Below are 22,948 nucleotides of genomic sequence, written 5' to 3' on the forward strand. Positions count from 1 at the left end.
GAGACCCCTCCTAGAGGGGTGGGGTGGGCTACGCTGAGAGATTCCCCTAGCGGGGCGGTTCACCTCGGACCCTGGCTGCATTCCCAGCATGCAGTAGGTGCTTAGGGACTGTTGCACCAAAACCCTAGATGTCACCTAGCTACAGGGAAGTTGTTTTTCACTGGGGTGTGGGAGACACTGTTTTGGGGAGATTGTCTGTAAACCAAGACATTAGAATTGCAAACACGGTGGGAGCGTGTTCAACTCTCCAGTGCCTGACTCCCTAAAGACGAGAAGGTGGGCCCCTGCTCAAGCCCCTTATTCTGGGACAAGGCCCAGAAGGCTCAAGCGAGAATCCCTTGAGCGATGTGCTCTCTTGGAGGGTAGGAGAAAGAAGGCTCATCAGTCTATACTGGCAGAAATCGAAGTCCACTTTATCTATACTGCTGGAAATCAGGGGTCCAGTTGCCTTCACTAGTCTGTCTACACCAGCGAACATCAGGAACCAGTCTGTCTACATTTGTTCATACGGGGGAAAATCAGGGTTCTATAGTCTTCACTGGCAGAAATCAGGGTCCGGTCTATCTGCACCGGCGGAAGTCGGGTGCAGAGCCCCAGCCACTGATTTGAGAACAAAATGGCACTTCCCGGAGGCTTCGTGAGAACAAAGTATAAGCAAATGCCCCCTCCGCCCCAGCCCCAAAAGGGTGTGGCACCGCTGGTTCCGCCCAGGTGAGAGCGCCAGGTCCAAGCACTTGCCCTCAGGGTCCGCCTCCCGGGGGTGAAGGTGGGGGGGGGGGGGGAGAAGGGGTGAGACCCCGCCCCGCCTGGGGCCGGGAGTGGAGAGTTGGCCAGGGGAGGGAGAAGGAAGGGGTCTAGGAGAAGTCTGGAGGGGTGGGACTGAGACCCCGCCTCCGAGCCCAAGCGAGGGGAGCCCCCGCCCCCGCCGGGGAGCCCCCGCCGGGTGAGGTCCCGCCCTCGCGCCCCGCCCACCGCTTCCGCCGCCGCGCGGGGTGGGAGCGCGGCCCGGGAGGGTCCTCCTGGCGGACGGCGGGCCCCATTCGCGCCCCAGTTCAGGGCAGTGGCGTCTTTGGAGATGTTTGCCCCTGAGTCGGGACAAAGGCGGCAGCACTATGGCTTTCAGCGCGGACCACTCGGGCAGCAAGGGCTCCAGCGCCCAGGTAGGGGACCAGCCGCGGGGGGAGGGGTCCCGAGCGCCGCCGCTGCAGCGAGAGGAGGAAACTTTGACTTTCTGGTCTTTTGAACACAGTTGAGCAAACTTTTCCCTAACCTTATGAATATGTATGAGGAAAATATGCTTTCCAAGACAGATTTGCATTTCTGGGGTCTGAAGGGAGTGCAGAGGGAAGGAGCGTAAGACAAAAAGACACTTGTGAAATTGTTGCCAAGGATGAGAATGTTCCCAAGTTACTCATTAGCTCAAAACTGGTAGGACAAACCAATGAACTGTGGTGCACGAAGGCACAGAATTTTTACTGAAAGAAATACCAGGATTTATTTTTATGTTGGAAGGTCAGTTGATTTAAATAATGAACATAGCCTAATAAGACAAGCTAGTGACTTCAGGTTTGGAAGAGTGTGCTGGAAGCTGTTTGGTATTGCTTCGTGTAAAACGCAAAAAGTGTATGGGGTTTGTCTTTCCTTTTTGCCTGTGAAACTAGATTTAAGTGTTTTGGTAATTACACTCAACTCCTGTTACCAAACAGCATTTTTATTTAAAAATTTTAGTTGGTACTTTGAGGTGTCTAATTAAGAATTAAAACATATAATTCAAAATTAAGTTAAATGTAGTTGAAACTGTGCATAATTAATACCTTATGAAATGGCTTTGCTAAACAGGCAGTGAGCACTGGGAGGAGAGTGAGCGTCTCAGCTTCATGTAGAGATTGCAGAATGGACAGAAGTGAGGTTCGGCTTCTATTTCCCAGAGCCTGGGTCACATCCACAGGGTCTCTGGGTCAGGAGGAACTTTCGAGGTCACTTTATGGGATATGTTTGCTCTCAGTGAAACACATTCAGAGGCTGAGATGTTTAACAGCTACATGTTTTCATTCATGATGGGATTCTGTCTGCAGAGCTGGGCATCCGCCACCCAGATAACAAGCCCACATTTGCTTCTGAGGTGACATCGCATTTTAATCTCACTGTGCTGGGGGGCTAGTTTGCAAATGTGCAAGGCGGCCTGTATTGGGAGCAATGTGGACTGTGCAGGTGGGCCGTGGAGAGCAGAGCCCTGACCTTCCCGGTGGGTGGTGGGCCTGAGTGCCAGGTAACCTGTGGTTAGCAGGACAGTCTTCATGTTTTATTCCATTAAAGGGTCTGGTGTGCGTCTGAAATAGCTTTGATGAAATTAAGACCTTTGTGTCTGTGACATCTTTTAGTTCACGAGCCTGCGGGCGATCTCACATGAGTACTTGTAAAACTAACAAAATAAAGTCGACCTTGAATTTGCTCTGAAATGTGCGTTCACCGGTTGAATCATCCAACCCACCATAGGAGCCCTCAGGTTCTCAGATCTTAGCGTTGTGTTTTTTTTTTTAAAGAGAATCTTCAAGCCCAGTTCACACACCATTGCCTCTCTCCTTCCACATAAAACTAACGTGTCCTCTCTTTATGCTTGAACAAAAATACAAGTCATGTAGAGCCTACTAGACCCTAACAGCAGTCCGCCTAGATGGGATACCCATTCTACAGATGGTGGAAAGCAAGGGTTTTTTTATGTCTTCCAGCTAAGAAGCAGCCCTGAAGCCCTCCGTGGTTTTCCTTGGCAAGGCTATATATACCCTGAGGCAGTGGTGCATCTGTTCAGTGTTGAGCTTCAGGGCTTTCGCGTTCTGTCCAGAAGCTCTGGGGGCAGGGATTGAGGCTTCCTCACCTTCTTTCCTGCTGGCTCACCAGTCCAGCTGAGGAGAATGAGCCCAGCACACTACTGAGGGATAAGGAGTCAAGAGAGGATGCTGGGGGAAGAGAGGTGGGGGTTGGGGTATGGTGGCCTGAGAAATGCTAAGTCCTGTCCTGCACGGGTTGATCCTGAGGCTGCCCGGGGAACCTGGAGCCCTGCAAAGAGAAGGCATCTCATCTTTGCTATTTATTCTATAAGGGGCCAAGAGGGCAGGTGCCTGTGGAGTGGGGAAGAGGCACCAGGCCTGGGATCTTAGAGATTGGATGTGCATCTGCATCTGCCCTTTATTAGCTGTCAGCCCCTTGGAGCTTCAGTCTATGCATTATCGTGTATAGGAATAACACATGGCCCACCTACCTCCCAGAGCACCATAGGGTCTAATTTAAAAATGGATGTGTAAATGCTTCTGGAAAGGAAACCCAGTTCATCATTTAGCTGGATGTCCCCAAGTTGAATGCTACCTCTGTCCTGATTTCTGGGACACCTTTCCAGGTGTCTCTGTTCACACCTGAGCCCAAATTCTCAATGATGTAGCTTTCAGATACTTTTTTTTTTTTTTTTTTTTTTTTCATTTTTCTGAAGCTGGAAACAGGGAGAGACAGTCAGACAGACTCCCGCATGCGCCCGACCGGGATCCACCCGGCCCGCCCACCAGGGGCGGTGCTCTGCCCCCCAGGGGGCGATGCTCTGCCCATCCTGGGCGTCGCCATATTGCGACCAGAGCCACTCTAGCGCCTGAGGCAGAGGCCACAGAGCCATGCCCAGCGCCCGGGCCATCTCTGCTCCAATGGAGCCTTGGCTGCGGGAGGGGAAGAGAGAGACAGAGAGGAAAGCGCGGCGGAGGGGTGGAGAAGCAAATGGGCGCTTCTCCTGTGTGCCCTGGCCGGGAATCGAACCCGGGTCCTCCGCACGCTAGGCCGACGCTCTACCGCTGAGCCAACCGGCCAGGGCTTTCAGATACTTTTAAACAAGTATCTGACCTTATAGAATTTTCCCCAACACTGAAAGTATCAGATTGTGCAAAAGATATTGTGTAGTGAATTTCTTTTACATTACTTTAAAACTACTGATGTTTTTGAGGCTTAGGAATGGGGTTACATCTAATGCAACAACAGTTAGGAATTAATTGCTTTGAAGTTCTGCACTAGAACTGATCAAGTAATCCAGGTAATGAGTATGTGTACCTCTTCTGGAGAAGTCTCACCTGCCTACAACCCCTGACCCAAGGACACCCCAGTTCTGGTAGGCATCACTCTCAGAAAACAAAACCCCCATCATCCTGCTTGCAGCCCACTTTGTAACGTCTACCCCTCACCCCCACCCCCATCCTCCCCACCCCAGCTCCTTTCCTGCTTGATTTCTCCCTACATGAGTCTCCAAACCAGGGTCTAAACTATATTATCTTGTGTCTGGCTCCTTGATTGCCTGTCTCCCCAGGCTTTATTTCATTTCCCTTGTTTTTCTGGTGCCTGGAATAGTGCATGGCTCACAGTAGGTGTCACATTGATGGTAAACCTCCTCTGCTCTTCTAAAGCCTGCTTTCACCCCCCCCCCCACGCAGTTCCAACCTTCTGCGGGTCACACAGAGGCAGAGCCTGCCCTGTGGGACCTGAGGGAGCAGCCAGGGCATACCTCATTCTGGGAAACTGCATTTGTCTAAGTGAGATATAGTCAAAGCAGACCCAAGACAATTACAGAGAAAGGCTCAATAAACCCTGGTGTGACATGATGAATGTGCTTTGTATGTGTGTTTTTGGGGTGGGGAGGACGGCGAACAGTGCAGAAAATAAAAACCTGAATTAATTTCAAATGAGTGGAAAGGGCAGCCAGGAAGATGACCTCTCCCTCCATTGTCAAGTGGAGATGTGGTTTGGCTTGGTAGGAACTCTGACCGGTAATTAGCTGTGGGCCATCAGGTGACTTTGCCTGGAGAGTGAAGGGGTTGGAGTGAGATTTTGAGAGCTCTTGACTCTGTCCTTGCTAGAATGGGACAAAGGGCAGTGTGGCACAAGCAGTGGATCCGTGGTTGGGATGTAGGCTGTGCTGCTGGAGGGGCCTGGGTTCAGCCCTGCTTTCCCCATGAGTGGGTAGGCAGGCCAGCCCCTCACCTCACTGTCTTTAGAACAGGGATAACAGCGGCATTATAGTGTGCTTAGAACAGCATTTGCAGTACTTGAAAAATGTCAGCTGCTATTCTGTAATTCTGCATAGATTTTCCTACAAACAGGAGGTAAAAAGGACTGAGTTTTAATTTTCTGTCAAATTACTTAAGGAAAAATAATTCAGTGAAGTTACGTTCAATGCATTTTTGTACTCAAAAATACCAACTGAGAAGAGGAATTATGACTATAATTATATACTGTTTTTAACAATATAATCACTTATTATTTTTAAAAAGAAATGTTTGTGAAGTGCCCAAATCAATAGGCCATGAACTCTATTTGGTTTCAGGGTCTCAGAACTTTTCTTCTGGATTATTCAGAGACTAAAGAAAACCTAATTGGGACAAGCGTCTAGTCAGCTGGAGCACCGGACTGGGTAAAGAGGGAGCATTTAGTTCTCAAACTGACATCTGTGTGTCCAGATCTAACATCCCTGACTGCAGAGCAGAGATTCACGGTGGCCAGTGATACGTGCTGACTGGCCTCAGAGATGAATGTAACCTGTCACCAAAGCACAATATAAAATAGGAAAAGCATGTGCAAGGGTTGTTGGGGATAGAGAGCAACAGCAGCACATGAGGAGAAAAGGCATTAGCACAATTTCTGGAATGTAATGTAACTATGTAATTTTAAAAAGTAATGTATTGGTCCTGGCCAGTTGGCTCAGTGGTAGAGTGTCGGCCCAGCATGTATAACTCCCAGGTTTAATTCCCGGTCAGAGCACACAGGAGAAGCGCCCATCTGCTTCTCCACCCCTCCCCCTCTCGCTTCTCTCTCTGTCTCTGTCTCGCTCTCTTCTCTTCTCCTGCAGCCCTGGCTCAATTAGAGCAAGTTGGCCCCAGGTGCTGAGGATGACTCCATAGCCTCTGCCTCAGGCACTAAAAAATGGCTCCAGTTGCAATGGAGCAAGGGTCCCAGATGAACTTGCCAGGTGGATCCCAGTCAGTGTGCATGCGGGAGTCTGTCTCTGCTTCCCCTCCTCTCACTAAAAAAAAAAAAAAAAAAAAAGTAATGAGGTAAAATTCACATAAGATTAACCATTTTAATGCAAACAATTCAGTGGCATATATTATCTTTATAGTGCTATCCAACCACCATTTTTATCTAGTTCCAGAACATTTTTCTCACCCAAAAGTAAACTCCCATACCCATTAAGTAGTGTCCCTCCTCTCCATCCTCTGCTAGCACCTGGAACTACTCATGTGCTCTCTGGATTTATCTACTCTGAATTTTTCATGTAAATGGAATCATGAATCATACAGTACGTGATTCTTTAAAATGTGTTAAAATACATATAACATGGCACTACTGCAGAGCCACTGGACCCGTCTGTCCTGCTGTGGCCAAGAACAGCGGGGACGCGGTGAGGATGCTGATCAGAAGGGCCCACAGCCATGAGGCCAAGTTCAAGCAGGCCACCTTTAGGGGCTCAGAGAAGAGCAGATGTGGAAACTTCTAAGAAATGGGTTATGGGCCAGAACAAACAGTATTCAAGCACCAGAACATGGCCAAGCTGGACTGGGAGACCGAGGATCTGCCCCATGACCAGCTGACCCTGGAGGAGGACAGGGTGATCCAGCAGGGCCGGCAGAGCAAGGGACTGACGCAAAAGGGCCTGGTGATGAAAATCAGTGAAAGGCCATGGGTCATTGCAGAATACAAGAGTGGACAGGCCATTTCTAATAACCAGGTTTTGGGCAAAATTGAGAGAGCCATCAGCCTCAAGCTCCAGGGAAAGGACATTGGGAAGCTGACTGAGAAGGGGACAAGGGCAAAATGAACACGAGGCCTTGAAATCACTGCTTTCTGGCTGATCCTGTCAAGTTGGTTCCCCTGGACCACCAGTGTCAGCCTAGGTCTCTTCCTGTGGTCAAGCAGAACACAGGGTGTCAGCCCTGTCCAGGAACCCCCTCTACCTGAACCTGCTGTCCAACAAAACCTTGTGTTTGTTTCTCCTCATTATTTTCCTCCCTACCCCCCAATCCCAAATTGAGGTGCAAAACATTGCCTTCCTCTCGCAGGGTGTTGGCCCAGTTGTGGGTGTGGCTCCTGGGGATGCTGAATGGGAGCCCTCACATGGGCATGTGTGGAGTTAGGTGATCCAATCTGGCCCAGGAGAGGGAAGATACTGCTTCCAGTCTGGCTGTTAGAGACACTAACAGCCATTCATTAACCTTCAAAAAAAAAAATGCATATGACGTGAAATTTATCACCTTAACCATTTTAATTGTACAGTTCAGTGTATTAAGTATATTCACATTGTTATACTGGGGTCACCTCCATTCATCCCTATAAGTAAATCAGAAGCTCTGTAGCTTATATTAAATGCTAACTCCCCATCCCCCTAGCCCACACCTTTTGGAGACCTTCATTCTACTTTCCGTCTCTATGATTGTGACAACTCTAAGTACCTCATGTAAGTAGAATAAATCACAGTATTTGTCTTACTGTGACTGCTGACTTCACTCAGCATAAAGTCCTCAAGGTCCATCTATGTTTAGTATATGTCAGAATTTCCTTTCTTTTTTTTTTTTTTTTTTTTCATTTTTCTGAAGCTGGAAACAGGGAGAGACAGTCAGACAGACTCCCGCATGCGCCTGACCGGGATCCACCTGGCATGCCCACCAGGGGGGACGCTCTGCCCATCAGGGGGCAATGCTCTGCCCATCCTGGGCGTCGCCATGTTGCGACCAGAGCCACTCTAGCGCCTGGGGCAGAGGCCACAGAGCCATCCCCAGCGCCCGGGCCATCTTTGCTCCAATGGAGCCTTGGCTGCGGAGGGGAAGAGAGAGACAGAGAGGAAGGCACGGCGGAGGGGTGGAGAAGCAAATGTGCGCTTCTCCTGTGTGCCCTGGCCGGGAATCGAACCCGGGTCCTCCGCACGCTAGGCCGACGCTCTACCGCTGAGCCAACCGGCCAGGGCCCAGAATTTCCTTTCTTTTTAAGGCCAAAGAATATTCCATTGTATAGATTGACCACATTTTGCTTACCACTTATCTGTTGATGAATATTGGACTGTTTTCATCTTTTGACTTTTGTGAATAGTGCTGCTATGAAAATGTGTTTTCGGGTTTCTGTATGTACAGATGTTTTCGTTTCTTTGGGTGTATACCTAGGAATAGAATTTCAGGGTTACACGGTAATTCTGTGTTTAACTTTGATGAACTACTACACTTTTTCACAGCAGCTGAACTATTTTGCATTCCCATCAGCAATGTATGAGGGTTCCAGTTTCTCCACAGTATCACCAACACTTATTTTCTGGTTTTTAAAAATTATTATTATTGTCATCCTAATGAGTATGAAGTGGTACTTCACTGTAGTTTTGGTTTACATTTCCCAGGGGCTACTGATCTTGAGCATTTTGTGTGTGTGTGCTTGCTGGCCATCTGTTTATCTTCTTTGGAGAGCTGCCTGTTCAAGCCCTGTGCCCATTTTTAAATTGGACTGTTTTTCTTTATGTTGTTGAGTTTCGACATTTCTTTATATATTCTGGAAACCGGACTCTTATCAGATATATGATTTGTAAATGTTTTCTCCCATCTGTTTACTTCCTTGATATGGTCCTTTGGTGCACAAAATTTTGGTTTTTTGTTTTTTTTTTTACAGAGACAGAGTGAGAGTCAGAGAGAGGGATAGACAGGGACAGACAGGAACGGAGAGAGACGAGAAGCATCAATCATCAATTTTTTGTTGCGACATCTCAGTTCATTGATTGCTTTCTCATATGTGTCTTGACCATGGGCCTTCAGCAGACTGAGTAACCCCTTGCTCAAGCCAGCAACCTTGGGTCCAAGCTGGTGAGCTTTTTGCTCAAACCAGATGAGCCTGCACTCAAACTGGCAACCTTGGGGTCTTGAACCTGGGTCCTCCGCATCCCAGTCCAACGCTCTATCCACTGCGCCACCCCCTGGTCAGGCCACAAAATTTTTTATTTTGATGAAACCATATATATATATATAATTTGTTCTTGTTTTTGGTGTCATATCTAAGAAAACTTTGCCACATCCAAGGTCATGAAGATTTATCTTTATTTGTTTTTTAGTTTTAGGTCTTACATTTAGGCCATTGATCCATTTGCAGTTAATTTTGGTGTATGGTATAAGATAGGGGTCCAGCGTCATTCTTTTGTGTGTGGATATTCACTTTTTCCAGCACCATTTGTTGAAATTGTTAATGTAAGAAATGTCCAAACTTGTAGAGAATTTTTATGACTTTGAGACAGACTGACGACAATTGCTGAGAAGCAAAATCTCAATGGGTTGACAAAAATGTCAGTTTTGCAGCTTATTTTATACATGAGAATCAAAGGAAGAGACGTAAGGGAGGGTATATGAATTCCCGGGTGGTAGGGTAGATTAAGGGGGCAGAAGAAAGCAAAGCAGGGAAATCTCTGAGGTTAGATAAAAAGCAAAATGGAGAGACACCTTCTTGTTTCACACTGGTAGGCACAGGATCTTCAACGTTTACAGCACATAGAGATGGTCTGTGGGGAACAAGATAACGGTGAGGGGGGCTCTGTGATCTGCAAAAGATTATTCTGACATTTCAAAAATATGTTACCTAATACAAAAAGACAATAGACAGACTTATTTAAGGTAAAGATTGAACTTTGTCAAGGAAGCTATAAGTCTAGGACATGACTACCTGCTATGACTCACTTAGTTCAGAATGTGTATGTTCAGACCACCCTATGTGGTTACTTTCAGTATGAGTTTGTGTAAGGCCAGTAGCCATGGCCACCATCACAGCCGCCTGGCCCATGCAGGTTCGCATTAGATTCGGACAGACGGTAATGAAACAACAGAGCCACGAACTGGTGGGCCATTATCTTTAATCCTAGCTTGCACCCGGCGGGCAAGTAAAAACACACTGGGCTCCAAAACCCACTCATTCAGCGCTCACAAAGCTACTGTCTTATCTGAGTTTCCTAGAGTCAAAGGTATCTACCTCACCAGTCTCATTCACCTCTGTTCCCCATCTCCTTCTCTCTGCACAAACTCTACACAAACTGGCTTCTCTTTCAGCACTCCGCCATCTTAGCTACTTCTCCTCTCTTCTCTAATGCTAATCTCAGGAACTGAGAGAAAGCAAGCTCCTGGTCTGCCCCACTTTATAGTGTAGATCAGTGGTCCCCAACCTTTTTTGGGCCATGGACCGGTTTAATGTCAGAAGATATTTTCACGGACTGGCCTTTAGGGTGGGATGGATAAATGTATCACGTGACCGAGACAAGCGACCAGAGTGAGTCTTAGGTGGATGTAACAGAGGGAATCTGGTCATTTTAAAAAAATAAAACATCGTTCAGACTTAAATATAAATAAAACGAAAATAATGTAAATTATTTATTCTTTCTCTGTGGACCAGTACCAAATGGCCCACGGACCGGTACCGGACCACAGCCCGGGAGTTGGGGACCACTGGTGTAGATGTCCAAACCTTTAATCCAATGTACAAATAGGGAAGTCTCTAATACAGAGTCACTTATCTGAGGCATGATGGGATTTCTCATGAGAGTGCACTACCCCACATCAAAAAGGGTGGGAAAGGCTTAGTCCAAGCCCAGGATACAAGGATCCTGCCTGCTCACAGCCTGCCCCCAACACACATTAATATAATCATGCCCATCCCAAGCAATCACTTTGGCGATGGGCTTCCATGTGGGCAGCGCCATCTTTAACAAAGTGAGCATAATATATTTTATCTGCCCAACAGTTTGTAAGGCCCACTATGCAGGCTTCTCCTGAGCTTGTCAGGTTTAGTATGTGGCCCTCTTTTGTCCACAAGATTAGTTTTTGCTTATTGAATGTCTCGGAACCCTGGCTGAAAGTCAGTGGGCTGTCATTTGTATGGTTTATTCCTGGACCCTCAATTCTGTAGAATTGCCACCACAGATCAGGCTGCAGCTTCTTTTATGCATTTGAAATAAGGAAGGAACATAAGGAAGATTACATGACGGTGAGAGAGAAGGAACCAGGGGTTGGATTAGAATGAGGGGTGAAAGGGATCAATTCAAAGGTGTTAACCTAGATGCACAGAAACAATGGTCAGGGCTTCCTTAAGGCAAAGATAAGCCTTTGAGTAAAGGAAGTTATATGCCTTGGGTGTGACTACCCACCATGACCTGCCCAGTTAGGAATTTATGATCAGATCACCCTGTGAGGTTACTTACCATAGAACCCGTTTTTCTTCTATAATCTCCTTTTTTGGTCATAAATCTATTTGAAGTATGCATTGAGGACTAACATTTTGATTGGATATTGTGGTCTCCGAGTTTTAGGAAAGCTTGTTTCTAGGAAGTGTCAGTATTGATGTCGTCCTGTTGACCATTAGGGATAGGGCAATACTGTAACCATGGGTTGTGAGTTGAGGCCAAATTTTGCTGAAATGGGAGGGGCAGGTAAATGGAAGGAGTCATGTCTTATGTCTTTCATTGTGAAAAAACTCTTTATCATTTCTATTCTGTGAGCTATTATGATCTGAATTTTGCCTTCTGCCTAATTTTTCTGTATTTGGCATCTAGTATAACATTTACATAACCATAAAAGTATTATCACATTCAGTTGGACTGTATAATAAAACCAAAGAGCATGTACAACTATTATTATGACTAATATCATTAGCAGACTGATAAAGGCAATTAGAATGGTTTCTGAGTTCCTTATCAATCTGTAGGTATACAGGCCTTGTTGACATTTTCGTGAAGCTGTCTGCCTCTGATGTCAGTGACTTCTTGTCCTTGAGGAGTTTTTGATGTCCTTATAGGCAGAGGCAGGTGTCAGAGATGGGTAGATGTCCATTCGTGATTAGGCTCCTGGTGAGGTCTGACCCAACAAAGCTGGAGAGGGTCTTCTAAATTGCTCACAAAAATTAGGGGATATTTCAAAATGAATATGAAAGCGATAAAATGTCCCCTAATTTTTGTGAGCAGTATATTTGATGGCATTTCTCGTAAACAAAATCTCCAGGTGCCAGTCAATGATCTTCATAGAATCTTTGTCTTCTGGGAGCTCACTGTGAAAGGAAGCATTTACCAACTTGGTATTTTCTTGAAGTAACTCTTTCAAATCTTGGCAATAGGATAAGATATCTCCTTTCAATAATGTCAGCTCATAAGTTCCTTCATTTAAGTTCAGCTCAAACTCTCTATGATGATGGAGGAACGCAGAAACCAGAGAATGGGAAGCCGGGAGCCCCGGGAAGAGCCAAGGGGCCGCTGTGGGGTTCCCTATAGCCTCAGCCATCTGGTTTTTTTAACTCACTTCACCTCCGTAAACATATTTCATAGACATCAAAATCAGTTACTAACATGGACTTACTTTTGTAAAACCCAGGTAAAATAAAGACGTCTGTTTTACCTAAATCAACAAATTTAAGCTAGCTTTTATTTACTAAGGATTAATCTTAGAGCATGTGAACTTCAAAAGCATGAGTTAGTTTCTGTGTTTTTTTTAAATTATAATTATTTTATTTTTTTTTTTTTGTATTTTTCTGAAGCTGGAAACTGGGAGAGACAGTCAGACAGACTCCCGCATGCGCCCGACCGGGATCCATCCGGTACGCCCACCAGGGGCGATGCTCTGCCCACCAGGGGGCGATGCTCTGCTTCCCAGAGCCACTCCAGCGCCTGGGGCGGAGGCCAAGGAGCCATCCCCAGCGCCCAGGCCATCTTTGCTCCAATGGAGCCTCGGCTGCGGGAGGGGAAGAGAGAGACAGAGAGGAAGGAGGGGGTGTGGTGGAGAAGCAAATGGGCGCTTCTCCTATGTGCCCTGGCTGGGAATCGAACCCTGGTCCCCCGCATGCCAGGCCGGCGCTCCACCGCTGAGCCAACCGGCCAGGGCCAATAAGATTTTTTTAAAAAATAAAAAATTTAGAGGTATCAAAGGATCCTTATCTTGGCCATCTTAGGAGGCTGACTGTCTGGAGTTTATTGGCCTCAGAAGCACTATTTCCCATGTTAGTGTTAAGGTCTGTAGAGCCTGAACAAACTTCTAGAGAAAAACCAGCCTTTATGTGCACATCTCTGGCTGAGACAAATGAGGTGGATATCTCTATAGGACCACTTCACACCCTAGAGGGCATTTTCTCTCTCACGACCCCACAGTTCTCAGTGACCTAAGAGTACCTGAGCAAGGGCCAGCAAGAGTTTACCAGACACCACCAGAACCGCAATGCTTTTCAAGGCACGTGTCCTCTCTGGATGAAACGCTTCCAGGGTGCCCTGCCCTTCTGCCCGGGGCTCCCGCTGGCTTCTCCAGGATTGGCTTCATCACCACACTGGACAGCCCTGGCACTGTCTCTGCCAGTCTGGATCCAGGGATCTGAGCAACTGTCGTCACCTCATCGTATTGGGGAAGCAAGTGTCCTTTCTCTTCTGGAACTAAAGAGATTCAGTCTCTAGTTAGCTGGCAAAGATTTTGTTCAGATTACTTTGAATACTGTTGACTTCTTAACAATATTAAGTCCTTCAATCCATGGATACAGGATGTTTAGGTTTCTTTAATTGCTCCTAGCAATGTTTTATAGTTTTCAGTGTACAAGTCTTTCATCTAACTGGTTAAATGTATGCTAGGTATTCCTTTTGGATGCTATTATATAATGGAACTGTTTTCTTCATTGCCTTTTTGGATTATTCATTGCTAGAAACAACTGATTTTTGCATGTTGATTTTGTACACTGCACCTTTGCTGAATCCATTTATTAGTTCTGGTAAGTTTTTTTGTGTGGATTCTTCAAGAATTTCTACATATGAGATGATGTTATCTGCAAAAAGAGGTAGTTTTACCTTTTAATTTCTAACTTAAGTGCTTCATTCTTGATTTTCTTTCCCAGCCTTTGTTCACAGGATGACACATTTCTCAGGGTTTATTACTATGAGTAAAACATAGCATGTGAGATGGGAGAATGATGCCCCCATCCTGGGAGGAGAAGGGCTTCAGTGAGCACTGACCAGAGAACCCAAGTGCGTGTTCCAGCTGCACACATCTGTTTCCCCAGTTGTCCCTGTTTGTGGGGGCATAATTTGTGCAGCCCCATGACTTGCTCATGTCCGTACACCTCTACACTACATAAATAATGGATTTACTGCCATTATTTGCAGAATTCTGTCTATCAGGGGTCTCAAACTCGCGGCCCGCGGGCTGCATGCGGCCCGCCCACCAATTTTATGCGGCCCGCAGACTGGCCTGCAGATTAATCCATGAAGTTTGATTAGTCTGCGGGCCGCACAAAATTGGTGGGCGGGCTGCACCAATTTTGGAGTTTGAGACCCCTGGTCTAGATCCTGTGTGAGTTCAGCAAGCCTGATCATGCCTTCTGCAGTTGAAACACTGTCCTGAAAGGGCACAGAAGTCAAATAATTGACTAGCAGCTAAACAGAATTCCTCACCCCCCTCATCATCTCCCCCCTGTGTCACCTCCCCCTCACTCACCTCCACCCTCACTCCCCTCCACCCTCACTCACCTTCACTTCCACTCCCCTCCACCCTCACTCACCTTCACTTTCACTCCCCTCCACCCTCACTCACCTTCACTTCCACTCCCCTCCACCCTCACTCAGCTTCACTTCCACTCCCCTCCACCCTCACTCACCTTCACTTCCACTCCCCTCCACCCTCACTCACCTTCACTTCCACTCCCCTCCACCCTCACTCACCTTCACTTTCACTCCCCTCCACCCTCACTCAGCTTCACTTCCACTCCCCTCCACCCTCACTCAGCTTCACTTCCACTCCCCTCCACCCTCACTCAGCTTCACTTCCACTCCCCTCTACCCTTCAGTCATATCCGTTATCATCCGCCTTTCACTCTTTACTCACCTCTCACTCTTCACTCAAAAGTAAGGCCAATTGAAAGAGAAGCAAATTGTGAAAACTGAGGGTAATAAACCTGTGGTCACTGGAGCTGAGAACTACTACCTTATGGGCTCAAGGAAACTTATGTCTTATAAGAGGGGCTGTATCATTTATTCTCCAAATTGGAATACTTTGAGGGGGAAAACAGAGGTAATGCTAGAACCACAGGTGAAATCTTAAATTGTCCGGGGAACCCTATGACTTGGGGTATCATTTCCTCCTGGAGACCACATTATAAATGACAAGGCTAAGTCCCCACTGTGGATGGGATGCTCATAAACCCAGTGTCTACCGACTCCCTCCCAAAGCCATGTACTTTAGTTCCAGTGGGAGCGCCTCAGAGCCAGGCTGTGCAGACATGCGGGCTTCACGGCATGCGGCCACTGCCAGCAGGTGGGGGACACGCTGTCTGTCCTCACGAGCCAGCCCACACTTAGGGCCCTGCCAGATCCAGGCTGCTTGTACACTGAGCCTGGCCATCACTGGGCATTATGTCTCTTGTCAGTCAGTGGTTTTCCAGTTTGCACCAGTACCTCCTTTCCTCTGTGCTATGTTTGTCTTTCTTGCATCGGAGTTCCCCTGTTCTGGAGTACCAACAGTTGGTAAGCCTCCTGCCATGCCTATTCTGAGTGTGGGTTTGGGCTCCAGGCTCCAGCTTTATCTTTACAGGTTTTGTTGAGTACGTATTTGTTTGTTTGTTTGTTTGTTTTTTTAAGTGAGAGAAGGGGAGATAGAGAAACAGACTCCCACATGTGCTCCAACAGGGATCCACCCGGCAACCTCTGTCTGGGGCCAATGCTTGAATCAACTGAGCTGTCTTCAGCTCGGGGCCATTGCTCAAACCAGTCGAGTCACTGGCTGCAGGTGGGGAAAAGGGTGGAGAGGGAGGGGAAGAGAAGCAGATGGTCATTTTCATGTATGCCTTGACCCAGGATTGAACCTGGGACTTCTGCACTCTGGGTTGACACTATCTATCTACTAAGCCAACAGGCTAGGGTCAAGTGTGTCTTTTTTGGTCCCTCTTTGGGACCCACATTGGAAACCTCAGGAGCCCGTTCACATCATGGACAGACTGGGGCCATGTGCTTCCTGTACCAGCCCAGTGATGACCTTCCTGGGCATAAAGGCCATGCAAAGTACTACCTAGCACTCCTAGTACATACATCGCAAGTTTTTCATTAGAATAACTTTTTGTTACTTTTTTTTATCATTTGTATAGAGTGCATTCTCCCTTTCTGCACTCCAGTACTGCCTAAGGAGGCGTTCCCACAGAGCTTTCCCAGCCAGACATGCAGTCTAGAAACCTCACTCCAACCTTGTACTGGAAGAACCAAGGTGCTTCAGTCCAGGCCCAGCACACCAGTTCCTGACAATCTCAGCGGTGTCGGCAGTCATCACCTGGCCCACTGAAGCTAAAGATTAAGTCTATGTCATTGAGGGCCTTTAGGAAAAGCGCAGGAAGCATGAATAATTTAAAGCACAGCTGTGGTTTTCCATTAATACCGTAAATTGGGGCCTTCTTACCTTGTTGTTAAAGTCAAGTTAGGACCTGGGTACCAGCTGCCTTTAAGGCACCACTGAGCAGAGAAACACTGCCAGCCCGAGAGGGACTTCTCTAGAGTTCCTGTACCCCTGTTTTAAAGAACCCCAAATCAAACTGATTCCTGACTTTAGTCACATCTGTAGCATCCCAACTGTGGTCTGGGGTCCCTGGTCACAGGATACTTAGGAAAGATGTTAGGTGACATTTTTACACTAGCGGTGCAGATATGCAATGTGACTGTCCCATCCCACTCAGCATTTTTGTACCTACTCCTTTCAAAATTTATGTTGGAATGTAATCTGAAAGTGTGGGGGGAAAAACATGTACCTAGTGATTTAGGTGAAATCTGCTGTCGGAGCTGCATTTTAGAAAAATCAGTTTCATCCCTTCCTCAAGAGTATCAACTGGAATTAGCTGTTTCTGTGTTGGAAACTGCGTGGGAAAGGTGTGGGGCGCAGGTGTGCGGCTGAGGACGGGATGCCAGGCAGACGCTGGCAGCGCAGCTGGACTCAGACAAAAGAGAACTTACTCTGCTTTTGAAGGTGGTTTGTTTTGGCTCAGTTTAACAGTGATGTGAACAAAAAAGGACAACAGAAAACTTGGAGGGATGAGAATAAGTTTTGCTTTTTATACATGAGAAGCTATACATCTCTTTGAACTGACACATTTCAAGAGCACTTTCCGTTCCCGACCAAGGGTTTTTCAGATAAATTAATCCGGAAAGAGTGGCTGTTATCAGTTGTTCTCCTAAAGAACTGTAGATATGGGTGCAGAGACAGACAGGCTCGTGGACCGAGCAGGCCCTAACTTCTTTGGGGTGTCCCTCCACTCACCCATGCTCTGCTGTGGACCAGGTCTCAATGGACGGCCCAATGTAGAAAGTTAGGAGATTTTTAAAGTTGATCATCTTTCTGGTCCTGGCGTGGTTTAGAATGAGCAAAACTCTTACTTCCAGCTGAAGCTACATTTCTGCCTGAGGAACCCAGTCTGGACTGATGGTGGTTAATAATAGTCTTGTACACATTTTTATCAGGCCCCTTCAAAGAAGTAAAAGAATTAAAGAACTAAATTCAGCCAAAATGCCTTGAAAACCAACATTTCATTGTCAGTTTGCCTGTTGTATAAAAAAAATAAAAAGCATTAAAGTCCTTTTAAGATAAAATATATTGTTACCGTTGGGGAATAATTAGTGAATAAGATTTATAGTAATTTTTCTGTTTTACAGTGAAGAAATAAGATTGCAGAAATCTTGGGGACTTTGTACTATGAAACAGCCAATGTAGAACCCGGATAACACTTATACGTGGTGCCACCGCCACCCCGCTCCCTGCCTTTGCCTTAGGCCCAGGGACACTGCCCACTGCCCGGCGAGTCTCCTCTTCATGGGCACTTCCCTTGGGCCCCCTGTTTCTCATCTTGCTGGCCCTGTCTCTGCCTGCCCATTCTGCCTTCTGCGTCGCTGGTAGTGCTGTTTCCCCCCTGTGCTGGGTCTGTTACCGACCATTGCAGGATCATCAGGTGAACAGGAAGGTGGGTCACTTCCTAGTTGCTGCTGGCATGATGGGCTCCTGTGCCCAGGGCAGGCCTTGGACTGGGACCTTGTGTTTGTAGCCGCTTTTGCTGTGGGTGCAGACCAAGCGCACATACAATATGTGGCGAGGGCTGTGTTCCACTCCCCATGTGCAACCATCGTTTCCTAATGTGCCACACGATAGGAGCACCCCAAGATTTTTACAGCCCCCCATTTTAGAATTCTTCTGTAGCTTATTAGGCTGTCGAATACAAAAAAGAATAACAAGCCTGACCTGTAGTGGCACGGTGGATAAAGCATCGACCTGGAAATGCTGAGGTCGCTGGTTTGAAACCCTGGGCTTTCCTGGTCAAGGCACATATGGGAGTTGATGCTTCCAGCTCCTCCCCCTTTTCTCTCTCTGTCTCTTTCTCCTCTCCCTCTCTGTCTCTCTCGCCTCTGTAAAAATGAATAAATAAAATAAAAAAAAAAAGAATAACAGAACTTTATTTGACTGCTTTAGACACTTTTTATGTACTTAACCTAAGTAGAAATGAGTAAGCCCCGACAGACAGAGGTGCTGGTGGCTGTCCCCATTGCAGGCTAAGGCGATCGACTGCCCAGCCTAGGAGCACATGGAGCAGAGCTGTTCCTAGGCTGATTCACGAAGGGTCACATGTCACCGACAAGTAGTTGAAACTTGATTGTTGAACCAGAATGGTGTGAGCAGAGCCCCATGCCACGGGGGCAGCAGATGGGGAGGTGGGATGGGCCAGACAGTAAGCATTTTAGGCTTTGAGGGGCCATATGGTCTTGGTCACAGCTATTAAACTCCGCTTTTGTAGCACAAACATAACCATAGGCTGAGGTTGCTGTGTTCCAATAAAACTTTATTTATGGACATTGAAATTTGAATTTCTTATAGTTTTCACGTCACACACTAGTGTTCTTTGATCACTTTTCCATCACTGGGTCTTGGTCTGTGGACTATTGAATGTTTTGTAGAGAGCAGGAAGGACAGAGCTGGGTCACACAGGGTGCCCCACACGTCCAGATGAGATCCTGAGGCAGCTTTTCCATAGGACACTTGGGAAGATTCTGAGTGTGCCTGGTAGAGGCAGAGTCACCAGGAGATAAAAGCCCATCAGGTCAAGGCCCATTCTACAGTGCGGTAGTTTTGGTAGAATGGCTAAGACATAATTGCAGAGTTAATGTAGAGCTGTGGGACTGGAGTACTTTGTCAGTCATAGGAGTTAAATGTGTGAGTGTGGCTGTGAGCTGTGACGTGCCCTCCTTTCCCACCACTGTGGTGGTCGTGGCATGACAGTTCAGAGTTTCAGAGGCCACATGGTAGGCAGGTATGTGGACATCCAGCTGGTGGCCTGGGAGCCGAGGCGCACAGCCCTCTGATGCCCTGGTTTAAGGGCAGCTCCTGGAAGGGGGCCCGAGGGTGAATGCATCTCCCAACTCCGCACCAGCAGCTGGGTGGCTGTGACACCTGTGTTACCCTGTAGCTGACTCGGTTTCCTCACCTTTGAAGGAAGGCACTCTGGTATTCTTTCTGTCTCTGAAGCTCTGCTTGGAGGGAGTTGGTTTTAGAAATGTTTGAGAGGTTATGTTTATATGATTTTGTTTTACAATGTAGGATTGGTTCGATTTGTAATTTGTTTAATGTTAAGCCCTGGATAGGCATGAGATCCTCCTGGAAGAGAAGCAGGTATCATGTTGAAAAAGGGTCGCAGCTTCTGAGCTGGGCATGTGCCAGCCTGTGATCGGCAGCGCAGGTGAAGCTCCCCACAGCTTGTCCTCAGGAGGGAGAGCCTCTGGCAGGCCCTGTCAGCCATGTGCCTGCCACGGACCAGGTCTCCTCCTGAGGCTCCTGCCCTCAGGCCTTGCAGCTACCCTGTGACCTCCTGTGTGTGTAACGGCCGAGGAAACTGGGGCCCAGAGTAGAGATAGAGCAGGTTGCACAGGCCTGGCCCCTCTCTTACACCTAAGCCCACCTTATACGGGCCACTGGCTGGGTCAGTGGGCAGGTATGAGAGGGGGAGGGTCCAAGTTCTTCCTTCAGAACAGCCTAACCCGGACATCTTATTGAGGCTACAGTGGTAGCAGCTGCTCTTTGTGTTTTGTTCTGCTGCCCAAGGATGAGAGAAAAAAAAGAAAGATGCCAGAAAGCTGGTCAAGAAAGGCCAAGACCCAGGGGACAAATCTGGGGGCAAGGCCAAAAAGAAGTGGTCCAAGGGCAAAGCTTGGGGCAAGGTCAATAACCTAGTCTTGTTTGACAAAGCGACATAGGACAAACTGTAAGGAAGTTCCCAAGTATAAACTTCAAACCCCAGCTGAGCTCTCTGAGACTGAAGATCTGAGGTTCCTGGCCAGGGCAGCCCTGCAGGACCTCCTTAGTAAAGGACTCACTAAGCTAGTTTCAAAGCACAGAGCTCAAGTAATTCATGCCAGAAACACCAAAGGTGGGAGTGCCACAGATGCTGGTGAAGATGCATGAAAAATGGGTCCCGCCAGCTGTATATTTTGAAAAAGAAAACTATTTATTTATTTTTAGTGAGAAGAGAGGAGGCAGAGACAGACTCCTGCATGTGCCCCAACGGGGATCTACCCGGCAAGCGCCCGAGGGGGCAATGCTCTGCCCATCTGGGGCTCTTGCTTTGTTGCACCTGGAGCCAGTTTTTAGCACCTGAGGTGGAGCCATGGAGCTCGTGGCCAACTCACTCTAATTGAGCCATGGCTACAGGAGGGGAGGAGAAGAGAAAGAGAGAGAAGCTAGAGGGGGAGGGGTGGAGAAGCAGATGGGCGCTTTTTCTGTGTGCCCTGACCGGGAATTGAACCCAGGACATCCACACTCCAGGCTGACACTCTGCCACTGAGCTAGCTGACCAGGGCCAAAGGAAACTTTATCAATAAATAAATTTTTAAAAAAGAACAGCCTAGCCTGACCAGGTGGTGGTGCAGTGGATAGAGAGCATTGGATTGGACTGGGATGTGGAGGACCCAGGTTTGAGACCCCAAGGTCGCCAGCTTGAGCGCAGGCTCATCTGGTTTGAGCAAAAGCTCATCAGCTTGGACCCAAGGTCGCTGGCTTAAGCAAGAGGTTACTTGGTCTGCTGTAGCCCCACGGCCAAGGCACATATGAGAAAGCAATCAATGAACAACTAAGGTGTCACAACGAAAAACTGATGATTGATGCTTCGCATCTCTCCTTGTTCCTGTCTGTCTGTCCCTCTCTATGACGCTCTCTCTGTCTCTGTAAAAATAATAATAATAATAAAAATAAAAAAGAACAGCTTAATCTCAGCTGTGCCTGCCAGGTTCACCTCAGGAAGTTTAGTCTGGACATCTGGGATAGCAGGAAGAACATGACATCAGTTTAAAAAGAAGTTGGAATATAAACTACCTGGGAAGTTCTTGCTCCAGGTGGATCTGAGCATCTGAGGAGGCAGAAAAGACAGTGGAAGTGCAACTTTATTCTCCTCATGAACTTGGCAGAAGTCTGTGTGGTGGTCATCCCAGCGTGGCTCTGGGCATAAAATTGCAAAGGGGAGTTGTTCTAACACGCCGACTGGTGGAGACAATGGCGAGCTGTGTGTTTGGCACTGTTAAGGGATTTTCATTGTCAGTTATCCTCAGCACTCCTTATCCATTGTAATCCTCATACCAGCTTTAAATTGCTGAAGTCAGGTGATTTTGTGTTTCATATTTAATAACTTGTGTATCAATTCAGAGAAGACATTTTCAGGGTTATATCTGGAGAAATTATTTTCTGGATTCTCCTCCTGGACCTGTTATGCAAGGTACAGCCCTGAAGAATGACCCCTGGAATGGTTCCTTTATTTTGGCATTCTCCTAATTTGTCCCTGGAAACTGTAAAGTGCTGGTTCCATGGAAAAGCAAAATCTGTGGACAGAACTCAGAATTGAGATGTTTCCAGAACAGTCTGAGCCTCTTGGAAATACAGACAAGATTGAGAAATACCAAATGGGCCTTTCATCTTATAGTCTCCATGCCAACAGTGGAGGGACAGAGCCCCAAGGTCCTACTCCTCAAGCTATCTCATGGGGCTCGGTCTATCCAGGAAGTCTCTGAGAACCAGCTCCAGCTCAGGATGCACTGACGTGTCTGCAGACTGCTCAGCCCTTCCAGGTGCATTACAGGACACCAGTCCAGGAGGGCTCCTTGGTATACGTGGCGACCCAAGATGTGTGCTGTGGCTGCCGTGGAGGGGAAGGCCCGAGTTCCGTTGTCCCCTGGATTTGTGTTCCAGGCCCTGGGAGCATCATTCACAATGGGCAGGTTATGCTGCAGTAACTGATGACCCCAAGTCTCAGCAATCATCACAGTGATGACCCACTCATGCTGTGCACCCATCACAGACATCACATCAGTTTTACTCTGGGATCCAGGCTCATGGAAAGTCCTCTCATTGGGGTGTTTCCTGAAAGGTGGTAAAGCATATGCTGGCTTGGAAAGCTACTTCTGGAACTGGCCTCTGCCATGGCCACCATATTTCTTTGTCACGTGGCCATGTCTGATGCCAGTGGGCAGGGATTCTGTGAACAACACAGACCACCACAGAGTGTTTGCTGTGTCTTCTGCCAGATCAGTACCTTAGTGGAACGCAGGCATTTCCTGTTCCTCAGAGGAGTCTTTTCCATGTAATGAAGCTCTTTTGGAACCCGGACTTCTTTGTGGTAAACATTTAGGCAAACATTTACCTGCCTTTCTCTTCTAAAGATCCTGTAGACACTTCTTGGTGTATGTAACTTGACTCCATAAACTTGCAGGGCCTAAAAGCAAAGCCTAGTTTTGGAGACATACAACAAGACGACAGCTAAGTGCCAGGTGAGCTTTTTGAACTTGATAAAGAAGCCCTTACCTAAGGCAGAGAGTGTTTGTGGAAGGTATGAGGTGAGCTACAATACAATGGCCCAGGTGTCAGGCTTGAGGAGCCCTGGTCAGGGA

General features: G+C 47.4%; 1 protein-coding gene and 1 pseudogene across 2 annotated transcripts in view; both read left to right on the top strand.

The window, feature by feature from the left end:
* The first annotated feature begins 1,009 nt into the window (after nucleotides 1-1,009).
* The window catches only part of PLEKHG4B (pleckstrin homology and RhoGEF domain containing G4B), a 95,595-nt gene continuing 73,656 nt past the window's right edge, over nucleotides 1,010-22,948 (top strand). For both annotated transcript variants that reach the window (XM_066242972.1, XM_066242981.1), the window contains exon 1: nucleotides 1,010-1,160. In XM_066242972.1, coding sequence (XP_066099069.1) covers nucleotides 1,113-1,160 — 48 coding nt within the window. In that variant the 5' untranslated portion in view covers nucleotides 1,010-1,112. The remainder of the gene's footprint in view (nucleotides 1,161-22,948) is intronic.
* Nucleotides 6,569-20,477, top strand: LOC136321060 (small ribosomal subunit protein eS25-like; annotated as a pseudogene).

This window comes from Saccopteryx bilineata, chromosome 1 (assembly GCF_036850765.1).
Source record: "Saccopteryx bilineata isolate mSacBil1 chromosome 1, mSacBil1_pri_phased_curated, whole genome shotgun sequence".
NCBI classification, from domain to species: domain Eukaryota; kingdom Metazoa; phylum Chordata; class Mammalia; order Chiroptera; family Emballonuridae; genus Saccopteryx; species Saccopteryx bilineata.